The sequence below is a fragment of the Rhipicephalus sanguineus genome, chromosome 1 (genome assembly GCF_013339695.2).
Source record: "Rhipicephalus sanguineus isolate Rsan-2018 chromosome 1, BIME_Rsan_1.4, whole genome shotgun sequence".
Lineage (NCBI taxonomy): Eukaryota > Metazoa > Arthropoda > Arachnida > Ixodida > Ixodidae > Rhipicephalus > Rhipicephalus sanguineus.
Genome location: NC_051176.1, coordinates 139,667,788 through 139,686,912, shown reverse-complemented (window position 1 = coordinate 139,686,912; position 19,125 = coordinate 139,667,788). Strand labels below are relative to the sequence as shown.

Genomic DNA, 19,125 nt, shown 5'->3' with positions numbered 1-19,125 from the left:
CGCTATCCCGCAGGACACCAGTGTACTGTGGCAAAAGTGGCTTGAAAAGCGTCCTGCATGCAATAAAACAAGCATCAGGAAATTTGAGAACCACTGTCCTTTTTTATATCGATAGCAATTATATGAACACACTCGGCGGGTTTTTGCCGTCATATTCCGTATAAAGTCCGAATTGATAGCATCCCCCCGCGCGTAGTATGTTCTACCGCGGGTAAAAGCGCACGAGTGCGGGTGACGAACGCGGCTGAAGCAGAGATGAAATGAGCCAGCCCATCTCTGTCGCTCAGAGGGCTCATGCGCTAACACCGCTCCACTCGGGAGGCGTCGAAGCAGAGAGGAGACGCCCCACCCATCTTGAACGAGCATGAAAAGACGCGAGAGGGGGGTGTCGCTCGAGCAGCAACTTTGAACTTTAATTCTAAGGGCGTGGTCACGATCGCTGGTGTGTGCTATCTCAGCAGCCATCAGTGGGCGGCTCGTATACCTTTCTATGTGCTGCACTCTCAATGCGAAGACACTGCAGAAAGAGCATCTTTCCCTGGAGTGGCTGTATTCTCTTCCACCGACGTCTTGTAGAGTTACGCGAGATCGGATACAAAAGAGTTTACTGCCAGCCTCACTTCGTGTAACAGTACAATTTGTTGCTATTGCATTCTATGCTTCGTCCTTGAAGTGAAACTGTGATTTTTTTCTTTTCTTTCGCAAAGGGGGGGGTGGGGTAGGGTCTGCGCGCCGGTATTGGATGATGCCCACACTTCAGATGACCAACACGGCCTCCATTTCTCCCTAAAATTTGCGCAACTGAGAAAATTTTGAAGCTCAGCGTGGCGCAATTTCAACAAATTTCATGGTTTTGGCTCAGCTTGGCACAAATATAAAGAATTGTATCAAATTGGCGCAATTGGCGCAGCTGTTGAACCCCTGCCTCCATTGAAAGGCGACCGCCGCAGCTGGGATCAAAACCGTGACTTTCAGGTCAGCAGCCAAACACCGTAACCACTGTACCATCAAGGCGGCCCACATAAAAACATTTTAAGGACCAGGATATATGAATAGAAACCATGCACTTCATGCAGAATGTTGCACAGCTTGTATCAGTATGTAAACGCACTTGTCGTTCCACTTGTTTCTGGATTTTCTTTGCATAATCAGTGCTCCTTATTTGGGCATGCTTTGCCTGGTCATTTCGTGAGTCCACATAACTGAAATTCTTGGAATCTAAGTGCCATGCTATCGCTGTGGTAGATGAATACAAATTAATTTAGTGAAAGAAACGGCAAACAAAAGCAAGAAAAAAGTTTTGTCTGCAATTGGCCTCGAGATCTTGGAGAGGCGCCCTCTCGCGTGTGACGTCAGAGCGGGGACTCCGCTCCCAACCGCGCTGCAGCAGCCGCTGCTCCTGTATGCTGATCGTCTGCTTCAGGTGAGAACTTTGTCGAACGAACAGCCTCGCGACGGTCAACTAACGCCTGCAATAAATGTTTTCGAGTGTAATCTTGAACTTGTTTTAGTTGCGGCCCAATCGACAGGGCCAAGAAATCCCCCGGATGGCCGATGAGTGCGACGATGCCACCGACCGCATTGCTGGTAAAAAAGTGAAATTATGTGTGAGTGTTCTCGCTCGTTATCTTGTTTCGGCCGTACGATACTCGTTAGTTTGGGTGTTTCTTCCGATATTCTTCCGATATTTCAATAAGCGTGCCGTTCTCCAGCATCTACAAGTATGTAGATAAAGCTTGTGAAAGGTCGCGGTGCCTCATCGAGGGCGAGGCGGTGTACGACGCGAGTTTGTTGTTGAATGCGCGGTCGAAGCCGTCAACGGAGATCGCATCACTGTCGGAGCTCTCGTCCTGCAAACAAGTGCGCAAGTGCCGCCTTGTTGCACATCCCCCTGCCCATGCCCATGATCGCACGTTTGTCTCGTAACGTTGGTTCAGTGACAACGATATTACGTAGTACATATTAATACCACACAGGACTGTCGCATGGGTATTAGAGTATAACAAATAGTTAATCGCTGATTATAACATGCACAGGGCCACAGAGATGAGCGTGGCAAAGGCAAGCTCGGTCGAGTTTCGCGCCACGCAGCCTAACGAAACGCTTAAAGAGCTCCGCTTTTAAAAAAATGTCTGCGCTGCCTCAGGTGAAAACTTTTAGAGAATGTGCACTAAACAGCGGCAACAGGTTTCGTTTATGACTTTATGGTAAGCAGTCCGCTAGGCGCGCGCTTGCCTTCATAAGTAAAACACGTATGTACACCATCCAAATGCAGCCGTAGTCTCAGATATCCTGCGCCGCTCAGCTGAGCTCACGAGGCGCGCTTACCTGCGAGGCGATTCGGAGGTCGCGCCGTCCGCTTCTTGTCTATAGGGGCCTTCGCGGCAGGTTGTGGGACGGCACCGCACCTGGTGTAAGTCGCCTATGCTTATAGCCTGCGCGCAATAAGCGCCTTAAGTATTGGCGAGGCGCTTAAACGTGGTCACAAGCCTACCTAAGAGTGGCGCATACGGTGGGTAGCAGACAGGGGCGTAGCCAGAAATTTTTTTCGGGGGTGGGGGGGGGGGGGGTTCAACCATACTTTATGTATGTTCGTGCGTGCGTTTGTATGTGTGCGTGTATACATGCGCAAGAAAAATTGAAAAATTTCGAGGGGGGTTTGACCCCCCCAACCCCCCCCCCCCCCCCCTTGGCTACGCCCCTGGTAGCAGAAATCCTGTCCGTGAAGTGCTTGCTGCACACGGTCGATGAAGGCGTGGCGCGTTGTCCCATTCTGAGCTTGACTATCCACTCCTTCTTCAGCTTTGGGTCCTTAGGATAGTTGTGAAGGCTAAAGCCTTTTTCACGAGCGGACGAAGTACACTGAGGCACATAGCAGTACTTCACCATTGCGCAGTACTTGCCGCGGAGACAAGTGGCCGCAGTTCTACGAAAGAAAGAGCTGTAGTTCTAAATGAACGTTAAAAGCTAACCAACGGTTGTTCGAACAGCGTCAGTAGCCACCATACGCAAGATAACCAAATGAAGTGCTTTTTTGTTGAGATTTACAACAATGGTGGTTTCAACACGGCGCTGGGCCTATACGCAGCAGACGAAACTGCGCGAATCCCCGCTCGGACGTCATAGAGGCGCCGTTCGCCGCGCCGCCATCGGTCGCACACCAGGCCAATAAATAAGGTTACACAAGAAATATTTAAACCTAGAAATGTGTCAATACCCATACAAACACTGAATGCAGGCATCCCATCTTTTAATGAATTAGGAATCACTGCTCAAAAACATAATCATCTTGCAACCACAGTGCACTATCTAATGAAGGACAAACCAGTAGCACTGCATAAGCACCGACTATCAGCAGACTTTATTCAAAGAAAACATGCTTCGCTAGCTTCTCCCATTGTTGTGCACAGTCTAAAAAAAATAACCATACTTGAGAAAGAAACAATACGCAGATGAAAAAAAAACTAAACAAAATCAATCATGTGACCGAAAAACAAGCATCAGTGGGTTATAGTGCATACAGTTCTTAATTCCTTAGACCTTACTTCAGTTTGTGGGCTTCTAAAAAATTATTTGCCATAATTTGTGTCCACGCTTTGAGTACAAAGCCTCAAAGGAATCCAACACGAGTTTTCCATACAAGCCAAGGAAACGCGTACAGTGTACAATTTCATGAACCCTACTCCACTTAGTGGGCTTCTACAAGACAGATTTACAGTAATCCATATCTGTGCTTCGAGTTATTAATCAGATGTTGCGTTGCATACACTAGACTCCTGCTAAGCTTGGATAGTAGAGTGACCGCACCGGAAAGGCATTGGTGCAGGGCTCGATTTCTGGACCAGGACAAATTTTTACACAAATGCGAGGCTTCCTTTCAGAGAAACCTGCACTGGTTTCTTTGTAGCTTTGTGCTGCAGTAGGGTGGATAAGTTTCCCTTTCATGAACTTCACTCCACATTGTGGGGCACCACAAAACTCATCTGCCACTCTCACTTCTTGCTTAACACACAGCACTAAATACAACCAAACTCTTTACTAATTTCTTCACTGCAGTAGAGAGTTATGACTGTTGACAAAACAGGCATACTTATGTCATTTATCATAAATAAAGTAACTAGATTTTCTGCTTTTCACTGCTCAATGCATTTTAACTTTTGCAACCACCTTCCATAGGCATGAAATAAACTTAAAAAGTTTTAAAAATATGTTTGAGACATGGTAAAGCTTCCAGGTGCTCTTGTAAGCTGTTATGTGTCATATTACTAAGCCTTTTTTTTGCTTCTAACAATTCTCACTAGTACTTTTTCTTACCATGCTTTCAGATGAATATTTTAAAATTATATTGCATCTTGTTCTTCCAGTTTTAGGCTTAAGCCTCTATTTTTTTGTCCTCTTTGCATAAACACGACTACTGTGTAAGCCTATAAATCCAGTTATCACCCAATCCTCAAATAGTCCTGTCATGGGGTATAAAACAAAGTATGGATAACAAATATGCCAATCCCTTCTTAATGTCCCCAAACGCTCAGATTTTTAACGGATATAAGCAAAAGGACAGAGCCTGCACCGTAATACAGGCATTCTCATTCAACGCTTCAGCGCATTTAATGAAGGTATTCATCTTACCCAGCTTAGAGAAGTCGCAGACCAAAAAATAGCCTCCCTCAGGCACTGTGGGCGTCATACCAACAGAGTTGAGAAAGCTGCAGATGAAATCTCGTTTCTTTTGCAGGGAGCTTGAGAGACTGTTCCAGTATCCCTCAGGGTCCTCTATTCGTTCCATTTCCTTTTCTAAGCCCACTGCTATCGCTTCCTGAAAAAGTGTGCACAGCCACAAGAAAAGAGAACACTAAAATGAATGCTTTCCATCTGATTCTTGGTCGTTTTTCATAAGCTCTCCAAAGAAACCTAAATACAGGTAAACTGCAAACAGCCATGAGCATTCACACGCACAGCAAGTATTTTCAATGTGGAAATGCTGGTTACATTTTCTTTGAGAGCCAAGGTCCTTGCTGCTATTTTTCGATCAGGGAACAAAATACATTTCCACTAATGTGGTAATGCTTAATCAACTCTTATACTAGTTAAATCACTTTGTGTTTCGACACATGCTTTTAGGTTGAGTTTGGTACGATCAGGCAAACCTAGACCAGACCATACAATAAGGTTAGGCTGAACAAATAAAATGTAAGTGCATCAGAGTTAACCAAGGAAGATCACAGGACTACATAATGCACTACATGGCGGCTACCTACGGACGGCACTTTTTTTAGGCACCCACAGCAAACGGTGGTTCCTCAGATGCCCAATTTTTCGAACATGCTCGCATAAAGAGTAATTTTTGCACGTTGATTTTCTGGGATGATGCGGGAGTGATAAATAAAGCGGAGCTCTTCCTGAACTATCAAAATCAGGTGTGCTACAATGATGGTGTGCAGTGGCTTGTCTACACATAACAAAAGTGCAAGGCCTTGGAGGGAGAATATGTAAAAAAAAAACATGGCTGATCCCTCTGTCATAGGAATCGGTATAACACGAAAGCGAAAGGTGTCTTCACAGACGTAGTTGAGCATTTGTTGTGCATTCTTTCGCCCCAAGGGCGAAGGAATGAATGCTACAGCAACAAATTGTAATGTCACGCGAAGAATGGCAAGCAGCTCGACACTTGCAACGCGTTGCTCAAGCAGAAAGGACGCACGGAACGAACATACACAGGATGAGAGCAAACTGTCACATTTGTAACTTATTTCTGCGTGAGCACTGCGCTCCTTTCGCAAAAGCGGCCGCTGCAGTGAGCCAAGTGACCTTTGTGCTCTCAACTCAAGACGTACGAACCACCGCGATCACAAGATAAGCACACGCATGAGCGACCACACCCTGTAGAGGCGGGCGCTTGTCGCAATAGCGGCGACTTTTAAAGCGCGCTCTTCGAGCCCTTCGCGCCATCTCGCTAGTGATAACGAAAACACGCTGTAACACCGATCTCCGAGTACCGCCACCGGCAAATGGTGTACTATATAAATAGCTCGCCGTTAGCATTGCGAAGGACGTGCTGTCCGTGGCCGAATCGTTTCGCGCTGCACGCTGCCGAGTGAGGGGTCGTAGGTTCGATTCCCGGTAACGGAACTTTTTCTTCTGGTTTTTTTCTTTGCCCACTGTTAGTCTTTATATTTTACAACGTCATATCCGTGGCGGAAATACGTCAGTGGAGCCGTGGTGGACCCCGGCATAAAACACTTTCGTGTTAAAAAGAGTGAACTGCCACTTAAGCCTCATCACATAATGTCTGCTCCTTCATGGCAATAGTATGAGCCATATGAATGCCCTTTGTACAGCCGAAAAAAACATGGGTCTTTGTGAAAAATACTGGCCTAAGAAGTGGAGCAAGCCATGGGAACGGTTTCAATCTTTTGTGAGTAGAGAGCATGCCCTGCCCATATTGCTGAAAAAATAGCTAAAATATATTCAGCAGACCTGTCAAAACTAAAATTACAGTTCTTCAAAACAACCATAAAGCATCACATTTTAGAATTTTTACTTCAGAATTGTTACTTCAGACTGGGTTTTGATCACTTGAAGTTTCTATGATGCACCAGGTACACAAGTGTTTTTGCATTTTGTCCTCCTCAACATGCAACCACTGCAGCTGATGTTGAACCCGCAATCTCAAGCTCTGCAGCATAATACCATGGCCACAGGGCTACTACAGCAGGGTTAAGAATTGTTTAGGTAGGATGAAAAACCGAAAAGGTAGCCTCTTCCTCATTAAAAAAAAAAGCAACATAAAAAAATAAAACTGCACAGTTACACAGTGGGCTTTCCTTAAACGAACAGGCTTTGTACTGGTTTCAAAGGAGAAAATTCAAGAATATTCAACGAATTTCAAGGGCCTGTCACGTTTTTCAAGGACTAAAAAATGGCATCCAAATGAGGTTACTATAAAAAATTTTCAAATTCTGACTAAATTTATCGAACTTATACACATACAGTTGAAACTCGATTTAACGAAGTCGTCACCACGCTCAAATTACTTTGTTAAATCGGGAAGTTTGTAAAATCGAGAAATGGGTTTTACAGTCCTTCGAAACCTCAAATTGTAACATAGAGACACCCAAAATCTACCACAGTATTGTTTTTACTGCTAATCCACGCATGCTCGTGTGAAAAGTCTTTTCAGGTGTACCGAACATTGAAGCTCACATATGTAGTCCAGGCAATGCAGGCCAGGTAGACAGTCATGTGAAATATGATACGCAGCCGAAATGCAAAGACAGGGAGAACGAATGCAGTGATTATGCGAGTAGGGTGAGCAAGAGAGTTGCGAGGAGACGATCAGTGTCATCTGTCAAATAATTAATGAAATAACGAAAGCACACAGTAGTGTTCCTGCAGGAGCATTGACAGGAACAATAAACCGCCGGCACCCGTAGTACCATCTGGTATGTAACAGCGCGACCGTTGAGTCCACTGTTCCGTGCATGTCAGTGGAGTGTAGCCTTGTCAAAATAAAATCAGCCTAGTGACTATGGGTGACAGATGTTTTAACACAATAGCGTTGGTGACCGCACTTAAAAAAAAAAAGCCATCTGTGTAAAAAATAGAAAATAATTAGCGCTTCTTCTTACTAATTCATTTCAGAAAAAATTTAACTGAATCGGTTTTTGTTTCAAATTAGTTTCGTTATTTTGGGTTGACGACAACATTGAACCTCACGAGTACCTGCCGAGAAATGCAAATTTCTTTCTTAGGTTGGGAACTACGTAAAATCTGGTTTTGCTAGATCGAGTTTTAGCTGTATTATTACACCATAAAAAAGTTTAGCCTTTATGCTATATCATTAAATTCTCAAACGTTTAAATAAGCTCTCCTGAACAAGCATAGTGACTTAGCATTTATACCAGCTGCAACTTCTCCAAATGTAGACTGAGAATAATGAATTTTGGCCCAGATACTTATACTAATGATGACATCAAATTGCTTTTCAAGTTTTATTCAAATCTGGCCTATATTTTTTACAATGCCATTATGCAGTGTGAGAGCAAATCGCTCTAACACTCAAAGCACATGGCCATTAATATTGCATGTGAATTCTGCAGAGCCTTGATTCACCTCACAGGCTATTCGCCGCGAGATTGGGCTACAGGTGGCAGCACCGTCGCCACGCTAGTGTGGATAGGCGGTTGTCGGCGCGTATACAAACGTGCACAACAGCACTTCGTTGTGAGTGATGTGACCCGATTTCCGGCAAACAAAATGCGTTGACTGCAGCTTTGTGGTCTTCATTCCCGAATTAATGCACGAAGCGCACCAAACGTTACAATTACTTGTGAGAGAAGCGCATTCTGCCAACGAACGGGTAGCTCGCCTTCGGCGACAGTCAGCGTTTTCGCAATGGGTGATGTTTTCTTGTTGTTTTATTTGTACATGTTTAGCTTGTTTTCCACCTACTACGCACTGCTGCATAGCGCGACTGAATTAACTATTTACTTCTTGTTCATTGAGATGCCCCTCAACAAAAAGAAAGCCCGTATTCCTGCACGATGAGTTGAAATAGCACTTTGTGCACTGCGTGCTCAAATATTCATTCACATTTCTTATTCAGTTTTCCATGAAATGTAGGACAGTTTATAGGATTTACTGAGGAAAGCTACGTGGCTGACAGCGCTTTGGCGTTACGGAGACGTTTAACACACACACGCTTGTTTTTATTCCAGTAACAGTACACAAAGGTAACTGTACAGCACGGAAATTTCTTCGATTGATTACTTGCACGACAGTAATGGAACAAAGGTCCGGTTATTTAACGGGACCAAAGTACGTTTTTCCATACGAATAATGTCCGCTGCCTTCCGTCAATCTAAACAACGCAACACAAACGCTCAAGATAGTGTAAAGAAAAAAAGGTGTGGCTTCGCGTGAAATTACTACGACATAAATGTAAACTATGCCGTTTGGATTAATTTTGACCATCAGCACTCTTTAACGCGCACCTTAATCTAAGTACACAGGTGTTTTTGTATAAATTTTGCCACAAGTTAAAATTGCCCAAGGCAACTCAGTTTTGCGATTTCCGTGTCATTTCATTTTCTGTTCTTTCTAGGGGACAATTTAAGTACCGAAGTGTCAGACGTAACTTAACAGAAATATTTCTCTCTAGTGAGACCAGGACCGTACACAACTAAAGCTCGTATAAACAACACCTAACCACAACGCTCAAACATGCGAGCCTTTTTTTTTTTTTTACCACAGCGCCGCTAGAAGGCTATATTCACATGAGATTTAATACTTCTCATCTTTAGGGCAATGCCAAGAACACTTTGCAATGCGCTTGAACCACAGAGCGGCGCCTGCACTGATATGACTCTCGTGAACGGAGGGTACGACGACCACACACAGCACTCTCAACAAGTGCATTCTCTGATCTTATTACAGTACATATACAGCCGATCAAGGCCGAATGCTTCTTTACATCGTGTTAGGCATACGTACGTGCTGTTAAAGTTGCACTAACACAATGGAACAAACCGCCTTTTGAGGATCTGCATGACATACGCGCACATGCAAACACAACGGGGCTAGCAGACGACGCATAGAGCATTCCACACTAGGCGCGGTTCAGCCAGAAGCCGCTAGGGGGCAACTCCGCTCGATCTCGCGGCCAATCGCAGAAGTTACTTTTCATATTTGGAGCACATTAAACAAAAAGACAAGAGCCAATGCATCAGCACGACATGCATATGAAGTCTATCATTTTTAGGATGAAGATCTGGGCATGTTTTGTAGTGCATATCAATTATATGGACATGCTTGGCGGCTCTTTGCCGTCGTGCCACTCTGTAGATGTATAGGTGTGTGTGTGTGTGTGTGTGTGTGTGTGTGTGTATATATACTATATATATATATATATATATATATAAAGCACCGCAAAGAAAAATAGTTCAGAAAATTTTTCGAAAGCACGCGACTGGGGATTCAAACCTGTGACTCCTTGCTTCGCGGCGTGATGTGTTAAACCACTCCGCCACACAGCATACATTCTCCAGCATACTAGTGGCGAGCTGTTTATATACACCCTTTACTGCTGGCGGTACGCAGAGCTCTGAGGTGCTTCAGCGTGCCAGAGGCTTGTCCACTATCACCTGCGAGTTGGCGCAAAGGGTGCACTTTATAGGTCGTCGCCACGTTTGTCTTTCATTAGAGTTGGGATGCGTGCCTCCATCCTGTACTTTGACCTATAGGGCGTGTCGCCCATGGTCGCGTGCTTATCTCTTGAGGGGGGAGGTTTGTACGTGTTGTGCTTTCACCACAAAGCTTGCATTGAAGCCATAGACCGCACAAAGGTCACTTTGCTTGCTGCAGCGGCTGTGTTTGTTGAGTTGCTAGCCTTTTTTCGTATGACATTCCAATTTGTTGCTATCGCATTCATTGCTTCGCCTTTGCAGCGAAACTGACTTCTTTTTTTTGGTAAAAGGCATGAGAACAATAACACATATGAGAAAGGAACACACAAGGCACCTTGTATGTGTGTCTTTCTTTTATGTGTTGTTGTCGTTCTCATGCCTTTTACCTAAACATCTATAATTCTATATGATCAGTATTGCTCCAACAGCTGCTCCTTCGTGATAATGAAGTGAATGAGAAAGAAAAAATAATTTGCAGTGGCTTAGCTCGGCTATGCCAGGATATACGTAGCGTTCGCAAAGGTTCAGCTGATTATTTTTAGCTTTCCAGATTGTCTAGGATTATTAGCCTCTTCTGTTCATTTTTCGTACGCTGAACCGCTAATTGCCAGGCAACTACTTCGGGATCCGATGAGATAAGCTTCTTGGCTCTTCTGCGCCGTCGAGCAGCATTTGCACTCTCTTTCTCCATGGCGTTACCCACCTGCAAATGCCGGTCAGAGGCGCTATCAAGCGGCCCCAGCGCAGTGTCAGACGGCGACTGCACAGCGAAGGCGAATAGGTGCGCGCGCGCCGGCGCCACTGTGTCTATGGCTAAGACGTCACTCTTCTCGAATGCGGCGCAGACCAGCAGCGGCGAGCCGCGCGCGGCATTGGTGGAGTCTGCGCGCGTGCCGGTGCCAGCGTGTCTGCCGCACCTACGATGCCACTGCTCCCGAACGCACAGACCAGCAGCGGCGAGCCACGCGCGGCAGTGTTGGACAGCACGTTAGATGCCAGCTCCGGTGACCCAGCTGTGTGACATCACTGATCCTCGCGCATGCGCAGCACGGCTCATGACCCTCCACGCGAAATCGGCTCCGGCTAGGCAAGTGTAGCTAACGCTACAAAACTGATGCAGAACAGTGGTAGCGATAAAGAAAACTAACCAGAAACAGTCAGCCTAAAGCATAGTATATTCGCTGAGAACAAGCAGTCACTCAGATAGTGTCCAGCCTAATCAAAGCATCCGAAAAGATGTCTGGTACAGTTGGACATTAAGAGTTTATGGGACATGGGAATTGTGAAAAACCTGAACTCTCATGAAGCACAGGCACATAGCCTCAAATTCACATACGCACATAGCCTCAAATAGTTGCATGCCTTAAAGGGACCTTGCAACACTTTTTCAGCATGGTCAGAACACGCTGCTGATCAGTAGTCCAGGCTCCTGAGAACATACGAGCCAAACATTACAGCGCAGCATGCAGCCTGGAATTTACAATTAATCCTCAAAGCTAGCTAGAAATCGTTCCCTCTCCTCTCCACAAATGATGCCATACACCCAAATCACTGTGCCATATACCCAAGTCCATGGCCGTTGGCTGATTTCATCATGGCAAGCTGCATAGTTACCGTTGCTGCTCGCGATCACACTGAAAACAAGCCGTGCGTTCGAAGGAAAAATGAAAAGAAAGTACTCAAGGTCATGACGCGCGCTGACGAAGAGACGCCTCTTCTTGTCCCCTTGTCACTCCTCTACCTCCGTAGCTTTGAGCGTGCTCGCTGGTACTAAGAGAGAGGGAAAAAGCACTCAAAGCGTGCAGCCAATCCCTGTGACTCTGCTTGTACTTGACGGATTCTAAAAATTTTTGCGGCAGTTGATTCATGAGGCAACAAGCTCATTTAATGAAGCCATTAGATGATTACTTGGAAAAGTGTTGCAGAGCCCCTTTAAGAGAACGGAGATCCAGGTTTTTCAGGAACCCTTGTCTCGTACACTTTTGTGGTTGGCTGCATATAGTACATCCAGGAGGACCCACCCCATTCATGAGCTTTCGATGTAAACAAGGATGCAGCACAGGCCCAATAATCATATGGTTCTGATAAATTACAACATGAAAAATCAATCAGCAATCGCACTCTTGTGAAAATCAGTCTTGCACCAAACTGAACACAAATTTAAAAATCAGAATGATTGGTGTTGATATTACAGTCGTAAACAGGCTAAAAAAAATCAGCCACTTTTTGATAATATTGCAAACGTAAGCAGATGGCAGCAGGCTATGGAAGCAAGAAAGCAGGGCCTCTACAGTAAGCATGAGAGGGGGTCAGGAACCTAGAACAGCATGACATGCATATATTGACTACATTTTTGTCACTCGCTCTTTCTTTCTTTTTTATGCTGCTATTGTATGTGCTTAAAATATGCACATCTCAACTTTTCACCTGCCCAGAGAGAAATATGGAACTGTCAACCTACCTGGAGAAGTGTGCTGAGAGTGTAGATGCAGTTCTGGTGAATGAGCTGCAGCCCTTTCAGCAAGTGCTGAGGACCATAGGCCCATCCAACCTGCGTACACATTGCAGGTGCTGCAACCTCAAGACACCAAGTCACAAAAAAAAAACTACCTAATTTCATACTTGGCAGGCAACACTGCAGAACGTGTGGAAGTAACTACAGTTGAACCCATTTATAACAATATTCAAGTGCTACTGACATTCCAGTTTTTAAAATCTATAAATGTTAAAACTGGGTTGCACTGAAAAGAAAGGGGAAAGGAGACAATGGCAGAGATGCTGTTACTATAATGGCAATGTTGCCAGTACCACTCCCCTCCCACCCTCATGAAGTGGCTACAGCAGCCTTTTGTCTTGTGAAATTGTTTGACGTACACAATCACAACACAAAATATTCTGCTGGAGTATTAGTAAATCTTACAACATGCTTGATTTACAACCACCTGTCTTAAAGGGACACTAAAGGCAAATAGCAATTTATGTCAGAGTGAAAGCTCAATGTATGACGTCTAAAACAGCAATATTATCAACAGCAGTGCCCTACTTAGCGAGAAATTAAGCTAAATGTATCCCACGATGAGCGCCACGAGTGGGACATTTTGGAAATAATCCTGGTGACGTGAGAGAGTCCGACTACAATTAATCACTCGTAATCAAACTAGCTGCAATAAAAAAAAGAGAACCTTCCGTGCATCAACAGACGTAATAAAATGATGCTTGTTCGTTTCTGTTTGATTCACGGAAAAAAGAACCTCTTTGGCGTTGCCATGGGGAACGGCGCGCGTGGTTCAAAGGTTCCGTTTTCGCCGAACTGCGCTTCACCCGGCGCCCTGCTTTGCTCACGCGGTCGCGTCTCAGTGGTAGTTTCGGTATCGCGTACTGCCGTGTGTGTTTTGCGCGCTTGTGAAAGTTGCTCTGACAGAAAGTTCGACAAAATGGCGCATGCATGTGATGTTGCCGGATGCCCGAATGGTGCACGCCGCCAGTGCACGCCACCGCACAGTAAAGGTGGGCAACATTGGGCACGGCAACAGTGACATGAGAAAGACCACTTTCAGATGGGTGATTTGAAGTGCGCTAACTCGATGCAAACCACTAAAACATGATTTTATTTCAAAATAAGCACTTCCTTGGCACAAAAGTAGCACTAAGAGGTTTCTGGACAGTTATTTCAACAATCAACATTGACTTAATATTTGCCTTTAGTGTACCTTTAACATTTATGGACCATTGTAACCAAAAGGTCTTTATGAAACCGCTGGCCATATACTAGCAATACAAAGGTAACATCCAGGACCGTGAAAGCACATTATGGTTGTGCGTATATGATGCTCTAGTTCATGTAAGGTAAACATAGTGTTCTCTCCACTATGACCAGCTGAAGAATATGTGAGCTTGCAAATGAACAACAAATAACAAGCTGGATATGTTATGAAAGGGCACAGTATGTGTGGACCAACCTTCCAACCAGTGATGCTGAATGTCTTCCCTGCACTACCAATGGTAATGGTTCTTTCCCACATTCCTGGAAGGGTGTCTGAAGCAAAATAAATTGCCATATATAATGAATGTAAAAAAATTGGTGGACCCTTAAGCTTTGCCTTTAAGAGTTGAACGTGACAGCGAAATCCGGCCCCCAGTGCGCACTTCAACCACTAAATGCATACTTATTAATGTGTGTTGTTACACAAACACGCACATAGACACATGCGCGCGCTATGTACCTATAGTAATGGTACAGGCACTGGTACAGGTTTTCGATCTAAAGCACTTCCCTGTGCTAGAGTCGAGACATATTTCTCACAATGCCTCACAGATGACAGCACATTATCTAATGTTTGCTGTTTGCTTGATCAACGCCTCCTCTAGAAAGGAGCATGGCCTCCGAGATGGCGGGGACACCGCGTGCCCGCCATCTCGGAGGCCATAAAAGGAGACGTTGGCTTGACATGTTTTCCGCTAGATGGACATAGTTGTCCATTTTTGGAGCTCTTTGAAAGTTCGTGTGTTTTTAGCAGCGATGGCTGCACTATCCCGGCTTTTTTCGAAGCATAGCGTCGCGCAAAAAATGTAGTTTGATGGCCTCGCCAATGCGCCTACAAATCGCTGAATGGGCTCATTTTCGTTGTGACACCTGCCGAACAAAATGCGTTAAGGAGACTCCTTCCACTACATGGCATTTATATGTACTGTTTTTTTCCCGAAGCAGTTGCAAGTAACATTGTGGCCTTGTGGTAGGACACCTGCTTGCCACGCTAATGGCCCGGGTTCGATCCTCAATGGGACCAAAGATTTTTATTGTTTATTTTATTTGCATCTTTCTCGATTTTTCGGTCACGGACGATTTTTTGCTCACAAGCGACGTAGCGACGCAGACACCGACGGCGGCATTTCTGCGAAACAAGCTCTCTAACGCTATCGCATTAACAATGGCGATTGGAACCGTCTGGCTTCAGAGAACGATATTCTATAACAGATCATATCCTTGTTGTCGGCTTACTGAGGGGTCTCTGGAGCAAGAGTACAACCAACCTATTCTATGTGGCTTTTATACAGGGTGTTTTTTTCCGACAGTACAGATTTTAATAATAACCTTATGACAGTAAGGCTTCTGTTTTTTTCGCACACAAGCTCCACGTAGAGGCTGAAATACTTTTGCCCAGTTGAAATGACACTGTTGTGAATAATTAACAAAAACTTGCTCATTACCTTTTAAATTATCGACTTGGCAGCAGTTGTTTATATTAGAAAGTTGTTGTGCATAATAATTTATGGCGTATCCCTTTTTTATAAATCACAAAAGTAGCACATAATTCGAGATATTCATCATCGAATTTCAAGGGCGATATCCGCCCGGCGTGCACGAAACATCATGACTCTGTTACGTCAGACCGGAACTACCCGCGACAAGGAAGTGACAGAATTTGAATGAAGGCGCTTCATGGCTGTATCTTTTCTTGAAAAGCAGCAACTCATCTCACTTTCGCCAGTGGATCGCCTTACCTTTGCATGTGGTGTTTGGTCCTTATCTGTTTCTTTTGAGCTGTGTGCAAAAAAAGCGCAATATCGACATTTTCTTTATCTGTGAAACTTAAAACTCAGGAGCAGCCACTGCAGCACGTCTTCTTGAAGACATGTGAAATAGGTTTTCGCACCTGTTTATAGTTTATGAAAGAAACAGATAAGCATCACAGATCGCACCCAAAGATTAAGCTGTCTACTCGTGTATTTCAGAATGACTGCCAATTTTCTTGACCAGGTTCTGCTTTGGCGCGCCTTGATTCAAACCTAGTCACTTCCTTGTCACGTGCAGTTCCGGTCTTATGTAACAGAAAGGCCGCATTTCCTGCACGCCAGGTGCCGTCAGTTTCAGTATCGCCCTTAAAATTTGATGATGAATAAATATCTCGAATTACATGCAACTTTTGCAATTAATAAAAAATGGTTATGCCATAAATTGGCACGCACTCCGACTTTCTAATATAAACGACCTCCCTCAAGACAATAATGAAAAAGTTAATGAACGAGTTTTTGTAAGTTAGTCACAACAGCGTCATTTCAGCAGGGGCAAAGCATTTCCGCCTCGACGTAGAGTTTGTGTGCAAAAACGACAGGAGCCTTACTGTCATAGAACTTTTATTAAAAATCTGTACTGTCTAAAAAGAACACCCTGTAGATTAGCAGAAGCATTCCACAGAAGCATTTGAGACAGTAGCAGTTTCTTCACTGATTTACAAATTATTCCCGAGGTAACATCGTGAAACAATGCTGTCTAGGGGGACGCCGTGGTGGATGGCTGTGGATAAACTTCCAGAGATTGCTATTGCACTGCTGCATGGCTTTCGCTCTCCTTTCACGTTCCTCTAGTCCAATGGAGGCTACACAGGGAAGATGGCAAGATGGCAAGGCCCTGCCTAAAAATGACATCGGTATGAGTCATGGCTTTGACCATTTCTTTAACTTTTTCTTTACAATATGTTGGCCACTATTTCCAGTTCAGGTGTGCAAATGCTTGGAGGTGTGTCACCCACATAGACCAATCAGAGCACACAGCTGTCAGTGCATCAGTGCATCTCAGCAACAACAAGGCTCAGCATGGCACCTGGTGGCAGTCACAGCACTTGTCGTATGACGGTTTATTAACAAAGTACTGACGACTTGTGCAGTCGAAGTAGCGCCAGTCCAACAGGAACGCAGATCACGCGCACAGCAACAGACGATCGAGCGTGGCTTCTTCCTCCTCTTCACTACAATTGCCCCCGGGAGAGAAGATGAGCCATCCTGGCGTCTCAAGGCGTAGGCAGCATCAAGGGGTCATAGTATGGCTTAAGTCTGCTGACATGAACCGTGTCACGACCGCGATGTCTGAGGTTGTGGGGTGGTGTCAAGGGTTCAACTATGTAGTTGACAGGGGACGTGCGGCCTTTGATGCGGTAGGGGCCATCGTAGCGTGGAAGAAACTTGTTTGAAAGCCCAGGGCTATGAGGTGGGATCCACAACCAAACGAGAGAACCAGTCGGGAAGTCTGGCGCAGACACGTCGTTGTCATGTCGCAGTTTTTCGCGACCTTGAGCGGCGGTTGTAAGTTTACGAGCGAGCTGCCGACAGTCCTCCGCGTATGTCGCCGCTTCAGACACTGGCGTACATTCGGAAGCGTCGGGCCGGTATGGAAGCATTGTGTCCATGGTACAAGAGGGCTCTCGTCCGTACGGAAAAACGGCGAAAAGCCTGTGGTAGCTTGTGAGGCAGTATTATACGCGTAAGTGACAAATGGCAAAACAGTGTCCCAGTTACTGTGATCCGCTACGACGTACATAGTGATCATGTCACCGAGTGTGCGGTTCAACCTCTCCGTCAAGCCGTTCGTTTGCGGGTGGTATGCTGTAGACTATGCTGTAGGGAAGCTACATCGGAAGGTACCGGCGATTGAGATAGCGCATCGGCGTCAGAGTACTTCCTGCCCGTTCTGTAGACAACGCGAATGTCATACTCTTGTAGGCGAAGCGCCCATCGGCCGAGGCGACCCGACGGATCTTTCAGCGAAGAAAGCCAGCAAAGGGCGTGGTGGTCGGTAACAACGTCAAAAGCACGACCATATATGTATGGACGGAATTTGCCGAGAGCCCAAATTATGGCCAAACACTCCTTTTCTGTCACAGAATAGTTCGCTTCGGCCTTTTTCAAAGTGCGACTGGCATAGGCGACGACGTACTCGTCGTAGCCGTCTTTCCGCTGAGCTAGGACTGCACCAAGTCCGATGCCGCTAGCGTCGGTATGGATCTCCGTAGGTGCTGTGGGGTCGTAATGTCGAAGGATAGGCGGTGAAGTAAGTAGGCGACGTAGTTGCTTGAAGGCTTCGTCGCACGAGGTTGACCAAGCAGACATGCCGTTACTGGCCATAAGCAAATTCGTCAGTGGTGCTATGATGGTTGCAAAATTACGTACAAAGCGCCGGAAATACGAGCAGAGGCCTACAAAGCTGCAGAGCGCCTTAAGCATACCTGCCAAGTTTGGAGAAACGGAATCCGGGAGATCTACTCAACAAGGGCGGGGGGGGGGGGGGGTATAAAATATGTCGACCGCGGGAGGGGGCGGGATAAAGTATGCCGACCGCAGGGGGGGGGGGGTACTGCGATAGCAAATTATATGGACACTGTCAGCGGGATTTTGCGGTGGCCGCTGACCTCTACAGAGTCCAAACTGATAACATTGCTTACGCATCGTCTGTTTCACGTGCGAGTAAAAGCACTGTTGAAGCTACAGAGCCAAAGTGCCTGCATGCGCGCGCCAAGAAGTAGTACCTACATTTTCTAATTCGAAAAGTTACCTAGCTCGAATAAATAACGATTTCTTCATTACACAAATAGAACAAGTATGGGAAGCCGTTTGTGAAAAAAAGTTATTGTAAACTTCAATTTTGTTTCTGTCTTTTTTATTTTTCGGACACCAACACGTTTTCCTCACGCCTGCTCTCTCAGTAAACATGGTGTCCGCGATGTCGACTGAACCGTGTGCGGCCGCAAACTCGCCGTCTCGTTCTCCGAAGAAGCTGTACACTAAATGTGACAGAAACTGGCTATCAAAACAGACCAAGTAAGTTATCTGCAATGTCTACGCTGGAGTGAGGTGCCGTCAGCGTGACTCGTCTGCAAATGCAGTGTGCCGGACTGTCACCGAGCTCACCGCAGTGAGCGAGCGAACAGTTAAGCGTATCAAGGCTGAAGCTCTGCGGGCCCCACGTGCCTCTCCGAAGCGCAAGCAATTGAATTCCTCGGGCCAAACTCAGAAGCGCATCACCGGCAAGACGCGGCGGCAGCGCTATGACGCGCTTGCGTTGGCAGCACTGCGGCGCGAAGTGCACAGCTACTTCATGCGCAATGAAACTGAGTTGAACCTTTCTACCATCGTTAAAAAAAAAAGAAGAATCCTTTCTACTACGTGG

General features: G+C 45.6%; 1 protein-coding gene across 2 annotated transcripts in view; it reads right to left on the bottom strand.

Annotated features, from left to right (window-relative positions):
* LOC119399068 (kynurenine aminotransferase) overlaps positions 1–19,125 on the bottom strand; it is a 67,637-nt gene that overhangs the window by 14,171 nt on the left and 34,341 nt on the right. For both annotated transcript variants that reach the window (XM_037665886.2, XM_037665892.2), the window contains 3 exons: positions 14,144–14,220; positions 12,646–12,735; positions 4,630–4,816 (listed from right to left, as the gene is read on the bottom strand). In XM_037665886.2, coding sequence (XP_037521814.1) covers positions 4,630–4,816; positions 12,646–12,735; positions 14,144–14,220 — 354 coding nt within the window. The remainder of the gene's footprint in view (positions 1–4,629; positions 4,817–12,645; positions 12,736–14,143; positions 14,221–19,125) is intronic.